We start from the raw sequence: 8,819 nt of genomic DNA on the forward strand, positions 1-8,819 counted from the left end.
TTATATGGAATTTAGAAAGATAGTACCAATGAATTTATTTGCAGGGCAGCAATGAGAAACAGAGAACAGACTTATGGACATGGGGAGCAAGAGGGAGGAAGGAGAGGGTAAGATGTACGGGAGAGTAACATGGAAACTTACATTACCATCTGTAAAACAGATAGCCAATGGGAATTTGCTTTGTGACTCAGGGAACTCAAACAGGGGCTCTGTATCAACCTAGAGGGGTGGGACAGGGAGGGAGTGGGAGAGAGGTTCAAAAGAGAGGGGACACATGTATACCTATGGCTGATTTATGTTGATATTTGGCAGAAAACAACAAAATTCTATAAAGCAACTATCCTTCAATTAAAAATAATAAATACATAAAATCACGGGGAAAAAAGAAAAAGAAACACAGAACTGTCTTCTTCCAAAATAACCCCTTTAGGTAAAAATGTCACAACATAATCCCTCAGTAACAGTTTCAGTGACTTCAAACCCTGAGCAATTGTTATTTTTCACTTTATTCTAATCTGTTGAAAAATAAGTCCTTCTCCCCACCATTCCAATTAATTGCTAAAGAAATATATGTTAAATGAGAATCAAGGCAATCATAACAAAAACCTTGAAAGCCAAGATAGGCACAGCTATAATTTTCTATGGCAATTTGAAAGCACTGAATCACTAAATAAGTAGTCAGTATATATTAGTAAAATTAAGCCATGAACTTCAAATAGGAAACATGCTTCATCTCAACCTCTATGTTGAGAGCACCTTTCCTTAAGAGCATTTTCACATATCCTCATTTTTAAATTTTTCTTCATTTAAAAAATGTGTTATTTGTAGAAATTTTGGAAAATTCAGAGTAAAGTTTTTAAAAGTTACTGCAATTTACTACTTCATTTATTTCCAAGCAGAAAGTATTTATGAAACAGAAAGTATTATCATTTTTAAAATGAGGAAATCCACAAGAACAGGAGAGTAAAAGTATTACTCTAGAATAAATTACAAGTACTCTGTCTACATATGTAGATACAAAATTTGGATTGAAAATTAATGAGAATCAGAGACTGGAAAAATCCCTTCAAACTGGAACTTCAGGGAGAGCCCCACTGAAATGACAAGATCAGAACTGACTCTGAAGACTGAGTAGAGCTTGGGGTGGAAGGTCAGAAAGAAAGAGGTAAACAAATAACATCAGGAGAGCCTAAAAAGACAAGAGTAGTACCAACTGCTAGCTGTGAACATTAGAATCCAGGCCAGAGAAAACACTATTCAGATAGGAAATAGGAAAAAAAAAAAATTATCTTGACCAAACAATCTAGTAAAAACCATCTCTTTCTACTGCGACATGATCAAACCTCCTGATAAATTATTCAGGATAATTTAAAAAATAATTCATTCTAATTTTTGAAAATTAGGAACAGAGATAAATTTCCATTAAGAAAATCAAATTCTTTATTCTCATGCAATATAACACAAATCTTAAAATGTTTAGGCTAGAGCTGATAAGTTTATTCAACTTTTTGAACAAAGTAATTTTTAAGACCCCTGATGGGATATGACAATTTTAGAATCTCATGTTAACCAATAGCTTTAATTTGCCCTTCTTGAAAAAGAACCCTAGAAAGTAAACCATCACGTTCATCTTGAACTGTAATTCACTTCTACCTTCTTTTAATAGCTAAATAAAAGGTGACAACTAGAATTTGGATTATTGGCCGTAAGTATGAATCAGCCTTTTTTTATTTTGTGGGCATCACAACTTTCTACCTCCAAAGTATTCTGAAATACTCAGCTTCCAGTTTTTAGGGTCAGGGTTTCTACTTCAGTGTTAAAAAATAATCCTGATAAGCAAATATCTGAATAGTATGATGACTTCTGTATCAGCCTTACTAATCATAGAATATTACAAATTGTCTTATTTCTTCTTTACCTGTTCCTCAGGCCTGTTCCATTGCCACAGCCCCCTCCAACCAAAGTCTGTAAAGAAGGTAAAGCTGAACGGCTTAGCTGCTGCCGACTAGGGCCCCTCCTTCCACCGGGCATGTCCGGGAACCAGTCTGCTTCCAGTGCCACCTATAGTTGCAACCCAGGTTAATGGTTGTCAGCCTGTTTCAACGCTGAACAAAAAGAGACATTTAAATATCAGTTTGCTATCTTTAAAGTAGCAATGTAACAAAACAACCAGAAAAACTGAGTAAGCAGACCTTGTAAAAGAATGCTCCCAATGTCTATCGCTGACTTCATTCTAATGAAAGGACTACTCAAGACTACAGTGGGTCAGAAGCCTAAGTCCTAAGCTTTGTTCAGCATTAGGGAAGTCACATTTGTGTCTTTCATCAGTAGACTTCTTCTACATGAAAGATTTTACCATCAGTTTACAAGAAACACTGAATATATACAGTTTCAATACAGACAGTAAGCCCCTTGAAATACAAGAGAATCAGCACTGTCCAAAATGTTAGGTTTTGTTATCAGGGGATCTAGATTCTGAGATCAGCTCTATCATTTGTTATCTGACTCTGAGGCATTTAACCTCTGAGTCTGTTTCCTCATCACACAAAAAAGCACTCCTTGTCCTACAGAGGCAGTTGTCAGAACTGACAAAGATGGGTTAAAGTACATCAGAAGGTCCTTTAACTCTTTAAAAGTAAACCTGTTCAAGTGCTATCTCCATATGTTAGAGTGAAAATACTGTAAAGAGATCAAGGGGATGACCACTCCAGAAAAACTGATGTAAAATCGTTTAGAAATTACTGAAACTGCAGGATTAAAAGTAATACATAAAGACCCTCAATAAAAAGAAACTGTGCCTTCATTAATCTATGGAAAAATTATGGTTCTGTCAATATGAATACCAAGAAATCTGCTTCCTGAACAATACAACTTAAAAACTGAAGAATGACACCATGGAAAAACCCTGGTTTTCAAAACGTTACAGCAGATATTCTGTTCCCTATTCCTAACAGCTCTCGGCTGCAGACTAACAAACGTCAAGTGAGACAAAGCATTCAAACCACTGGATGTAAGGGCAGCTGGTCCTTGCTCAATTGACGAGCAAAGGAAAAGAAAAGTGTAGAGCAAAAAATTGGGACAGAAGAAGGCGAGGGGATGGGGTGGTGGAAGGTGGGCAGCGAGAGAACACAAACTTCAACAGACTGGCCTCTATGAGGGGACGACAAAGCGGTCCCCGCCGCGCAACCTGGAGGGCCGAAGCAGGCCCGGGACAATCGGACAGCGCGGCAGCTCGGATATACTCACGCATGGAGGAGGCCAGGCCAGCGGGGCGGGATCCCTGGGAGGAGGCGGCGGTTTTCCAGCTAGACCCCAAGCAACAGAACTCCCTGCCCACGTTGAGGCGCTGCAAACCAGTTGCTTGTCTGTGGGTTGTCCCCTCCCGGAGAGTCGAGAAAAGGTGTCCCGGCTTCGGGCTGCCAGACCCAGACCCTGAGTCAGTACCAGAGTCAGAGCCAGAGCCAAAGCTACAAGCAGAGGCCAGCCCCGTCAGCACTCATCCTCAGCCTCCATTACCGCGGAGCTGAGCAGACGTGGCAGCGCACGCCGATGACGTCAGCTCGGCGACGGCCGGCCGCCCCAGGAACGGCAAACAGGCCCCCGGAACTACACAGGAGCCCGGGGAGTGAGCACCCTGACCACTTTTGCGTGCACCTGCGCAGTGGAACTCGCCTTCTTCATGGGTCTCGCGATCTCTTCTTCCCCACCCAGCACTCAGCACAGTATTTCCTCCCTTATCCTAAGTCACCAAGCCCCGACGATATGCGGACAGCATGCTAGGGTCCTTCCTGTTATCTCATGGACTCCTAGTAACAACCGTGTTCAAATTATCAATTCCCTTTTTACAGATGGGGAAGGTTCAGTTCAGTTCTGTCGCTCAGTCGTGTCCGACTCTTTGCGACCCCATGAATCGCAGCACGCCAGGCCTCCCTGTCCAACACCAACTCCCAGAGTTCACTCAGACTCACGTCCATCGAGTCAGTGATGCCATCCAGCCATCTCATCCTCTGTCGTCCCCTTCTCCTCCTGCGCCCAATCCCTCCCAGCATCAGAGTCTTTTCCAATGAGTCAACTCTTCGCATGAGGCGGCCAAAGTACTGGAGTCACAGCTTTAGCATCATTCCTTCCAAAGAAATCCCAGGGCTGATCACCTTCAGAATAGACTGGCTGGATCTCCTTGCAGTCCAAGGGACTGTCAAGAGTCTTCTCCAACACCACAGTTCAAAAGCATCAATTCTTCAGTGCTCAGCCTTCTTCACAGTCCAACTCTCACATCCATACATGACCACAGGAAAAACCATAGCCTTGACTAGATGGACCTTTGTTGGCAAAGTAATGTCTCTGCTTTTGAATATGCTATCTAGGTTGGTCATAACTTTTCTTCCAAGGAGTAAGCGTCTTTTAATTTCATGGCTGCACTCACCATCTCCAGTGATTTTGGAGCCCAGAAAAATAAAGTCTGACACTGTTTCCACTGTTTCCCCATCTATGTCCCATGAAGTGATGGGACCGGATGCCATGATCTTTGTTTTCTGAATGTTGAGCTTTAAGCCAACTTTTTCACTCTCCACTTTCACTTTCTTCAAGAGGCTTTTGAGTTCCTCTTCCCTTTCTGCCATAAGGGTGGTGTCATCTGCATATCTGAGGTTATAGGAGACATCATTTAAAGTCACTGCTAAGCGAAGGCGATCAGGACGCAGTTGTGCTTCAGCAGCCAGTCGTGAGCTTCTTGTATGTTGAGAAAAGTACTAAATGGATGCTGAAGTTACAAAAGTGAATACCAAAAAGGGCTCATAGTCTAGTGGAAGAGACAAGACACCAGGAAAATTACAATTTATTACAATAAATGTAACATAAAAAGTATGTCCAAGGTCCAGAGATAACAGGCAAGACAGGGTAATAAGTTCTGTGCAATGGTGGTGGTGTCAGTCCCAAGAAAATCTTCACAGAGAACTTGGGGTTTAAAAGACAAGACTGCAAGGATGAATAGGGAGTTTGTGGGAGAATAAGTTCCTATTACTAGTAAAGGAAGTGTTCGACAGAAAGGTAAAAAAGAGGGCAACATCAGTAGTGAATTCAGAAACTGTCTATATTTTGGTGTTAGCAGAAGAGGAAGAGTATCAACGGAACACTTGGCATGAGATCTCTCACTTTGCAGATTTTAAGCATCTTAAGAGAAAACCTTATCCAGCATATGATTAGTTAACCTTTACTGAGAGGTTTTTTTTGTTTGGTGCCAGACACTAGACTAATAGCTTTACATATTTGATTTAAATCTCAATGTTTTTATAGTATTCCTGTTTTTTACAGAGAAAACTGAAGGTAGGAAAAATAACTTGTTGAAACCTAGCTAATATTATCCAGCTAGTAAGTGACAGACCCAGAGTTTACAGCCAGAATGAACAATATCGGAACCATTAGAGTTAGTAATATTCCCAAGTATTCCTACTGTCCTTGTGTGCTACAGAGCTTTCTTTCATGCAATATAGATGATTACATATTTCCATTGTATTCACCTGTAGGCTTATGATACATTTCTTTTCAGTATCAACTACTGCTTGGTACTCTGAAATTCTTTGCCGCTTTTCCATCGGCTCACCAGTGTTCATCTTTCATTCAGCAATTATTTATTTAGTGCCTACTATGTTCCAAGCACTGTGCTTCTGAATAAGATATGTAACTGCCCTCCTGAAGCTTATATTCTTAGAGACACAGTTACTTAATATCAATTAAATACTGTTTTTAAGTATTATGAACTAGACAAATAAGGGGGTAAGGTAGAAAATTAGGGTGCTGTTTTGAGAGGAATCTGTCTGAAGGAATGCCCTTTCAGCAGAAACTTGAATGTTGGGAAGGAACCAGAGATGCCAGGATGAGAGAGAAAAACAATCCAGATGGAAAACAAAACTTAGGCAGAGATTCTAAGTTGGGTTAGAACTTGGTATGTGTGAAAAATTCAGTGTAAAACTGTATAGCCAGATTATGGTGAGCATGAAATGACTTTGAAGACACAATAAGCTTGAACATGGAGGGTCTTTTAGTAAACTATAGTGTTTGCATTTTAAATTAGTGACCATGGCAAAGGCCTAGAAGTCTGTGGTTTTCCTAATTCCCAGGAGAATTCTAGCACTCATTCACTCATGTAGCAACCACTGGAAATAAAATCTTACCACTTAAGTAAATGAAACAAGTAATATTTAAATTCATGTGTACCTTATTCCTCCTGTGTAGAGGGCTCACTTACCTCTCGATCTCTCACTTCAAATATAAACATTATAAAGGTGCAGAAAATATGATTTATTTTCATTTCAAAGACCTTATAGCATGAAGTGATTGGGACTCGCGAAGAGTCGGACACGACTGATCGACTTCACTTTCACTTTTCACTTTCCTGCTTTGGAGAAGGAAATGGCAACCCACTCCAGTGTTCTTGCCTGGAGAATCCCAGGGACGGGGGAGCCTGGTGGCTGCCATCTATGGGGTCACACAGAGTCGGACACGACTGAAGTGACTTAGCAGCAGCAGCAGCAAGCTATTTTATTAGAGTTTCTATAATTGTTCTCCACTATATTCATTTTATGAATATGATCACACAATGGTATGATCACTGACCTAGAGCCAGACATCCTGGAATGTGAAGTCAAGTGGGCCTTAGAAAGCATAACTATGAACAAAGCTAGTGGAGGTGATGGAATTCCAGTTGAGCTATTCCAAATCCTGAAAGATGATGCTGTGAAAGTGCTGCACTCAATATGCCAGCAAATTTGGAAAACTCAGCAGTGGCCACAGGACTGGAGAAGGTCAGTTTTCATTCCAATCCCAAAGAAAGGGAATGTCAAAGAATGCTCAGACTACCACACAATTGCACTCATCTCACACGCTAGTAAAGTCATGCTCAAAATTCTCCAAGCCAGGCTTCAGCAATATGTGAACCGTGAACTTCCTGATGTTCAAGCTGGTTTTAGAAAAGGCAGAGAAACCAGAGATCAAATTGCCAACATCCGCTGGATCATGGAAAAAGCAAGAGAGTTCCAGTAAAACATCTCTTTCTGCTTTATTGACTATGCCAAAGTCTTTGACTGTGTGGAACACAATAAACTGTGGGAAATTCTGAAAGAGATGGGAATACCAGACCACCTGACCTGCCTCTTGAGAAACCTGTATGTAGGTCAGGAAGCAACAGTTAGAACTGGACATGGAACAACAGACTGGTTCCAAATAGGAAAAGGAGTACATCAAGGCTGTATATTGTCACCCTGTTTATTTAACTTATATGCAGAGTACATCATGAGAAACGCTGGACTGGAAGAAACACAAGCTGGAATCAAGATTGCCGGGAGAAATATCAATAACCTCAGATATGCAGATGACACCACCCTTATGGCAGAAAGGGAAGAGGAACTCAAAAGCCTCTTGAAGAAAGTGAAAGTGGAGAGTGAAAAAGTTGGCTTAAAGCTCAACATTCAGAAAACAAAGATCATGGCATCCGGTCCCATCACTTCATGGGAAATAGATGGGGAAACAGTGGAAACAGTGTCAGACTTTATTTTTCTGGGCTCCAAAATCACTGGAGATGGTGAGTGCAGCCATGAAATTAAAAGACGCTTACTCCTTGGAAGAAAAGTTATGACCAACCTAGATAGCATATTCAAAAGCAGAGACATTACTTTGCCAACAAAGGTCCATCTAGTCAAGGCTATGGTTTTTCCTGTGGTCATGTATGGATGTGAGAGTTGGACTGTGAAGAAGGCTGAGCACTGAAGAATTGATGCTTTTGAACTGTGGTGTTGGAGAAGACTCTTGACAGTCCCTTGGACTGCAAGGAGATCCAGCCAGTCTATTCTGAAGGTGATCAGCCCTGGGATTTCTTTGGAAGGAATGATGCTAAAGCTGTGACTCCAGTACTTTGGCCGCCTCATGCGAAGAGTTGACTCATTGGAAAAGACTCTGATGCTGGGAGGGATTGGGGGCAGGAGGAGAACGGGACGACAGAGGATGAGATGGCTGGATGGCATCACTGACTCGATGGACTTGAGTCTGAGTGAACTCCGGGAGCTGGTGTTGGACAGGGAGGCCTGGTGTGCTGCGATTCCTGGTATCGCAAAGAGTCAGACACGACTGAGCCACCGATCTGATCCGATCTGATCTGATATTCATTTTAAACTAACTTTGAAGGGAAGGATGTTTGTTTTCCACTATATTTATTTTAAACTAACTTTGAAGGGAAGGTCATCTATGTAGTACCTTGCTTGGTGGACTTTTGATTAATTATTCACTTTGAAGTATTGCTCACCTTCCTGGAAGAAAAAGGAACACTTGTTTTCATTTGGAGTCCTAAAGGCTTGTAAGATACAGTATTAAGGATTCATTTTCTTCTCTTCCCCACTCACCCAAAATGAGTTACATAGCCATTCCTAACTAATCAACATTATTTTATCTTCCACCATTCCTCAGCATACATCCTAAATGCTTCATTACCATCAACCCAGGTTCTATTCCCACCTGCAAATTATGGGTTCCCCTCTTTCAGCATCTCTAGCACAATATTCATGAACTGCAACATCTCCTTTTCTTCAGCTTGGAATACAATACACCCTTCCTGCCTCTTTCTCCAGATTTCCATATTGATCTTCCCTCCACTGAAACCAGTAGCATCTAGTTATTGCCTTAAATTGTAAATAAGCTCCCGGGAAGAATATATTTCTCTCTACTAGATCTAAATTCCTTCAGGGCACAAATCTCATCTTGTATTTCCACAGAGCCTAGGTGTCACCATGCACATTTTATAAAATAGATACATACTTGCAACTGTATATCAC

The 8,819-nt window shown here is 41.2% G+C and overlaps 1 protein-coding gene across 6 annotated transcripts in view; it reads right to left on the minus strand.

Moving 5' to 3' along the window:
* Positions 1–3,552, minus strand: part of TMEM39A (transmembrane protein 39A) — a 29,151-nt gene extending 25,599 nt beyond the window's left edge. For 4 of the 6 annotated variants that reach the window (XR_003508630.1, XR_003508629.1, XM_027527123.1 and 1 more), the window contains exons 1-2: positions 3,247–3,552; positions 1,919–2,105 (exon numbers count right to left, since the gene is read on the minus strand). Coding sequence is in view for 4 of the 6 variants with exons in the window: in XM_027527123.1 (XP_027382924.1) it covers positions 1,919–2,031 (113 nt within the window). In the remaining 2 variants the exon portion in view is untranslated. The remainder of the gene's footprint in view (positions 1–1,918; positions 2,106–3,246) is intronic. The other 2 variants (XM_027526812.1, XM_027526896.1) reach the window with 2 other exon arrangements.
* Between the last annotated feature and the right edge of the window lie 5,267 nt (positions 3,553–8,819).

Source organism: Bos indicus x Bos taurus, chromosome 1 (genome assembly GCF_003369695.1).
Source record: "Bos indicus x Bos taurus breed Angus x Brahman F1 hybrid chromosome 1, Bos_hybrid_MaternalHap_v2.0, whole genome shotgun sequence".
Lineage (NCBI taxonomy): Eukaryota > Metazoa > Chordata > Mammalia > Artiodactyla > Bovidae > Bos > Bos indicus x Bos taurus.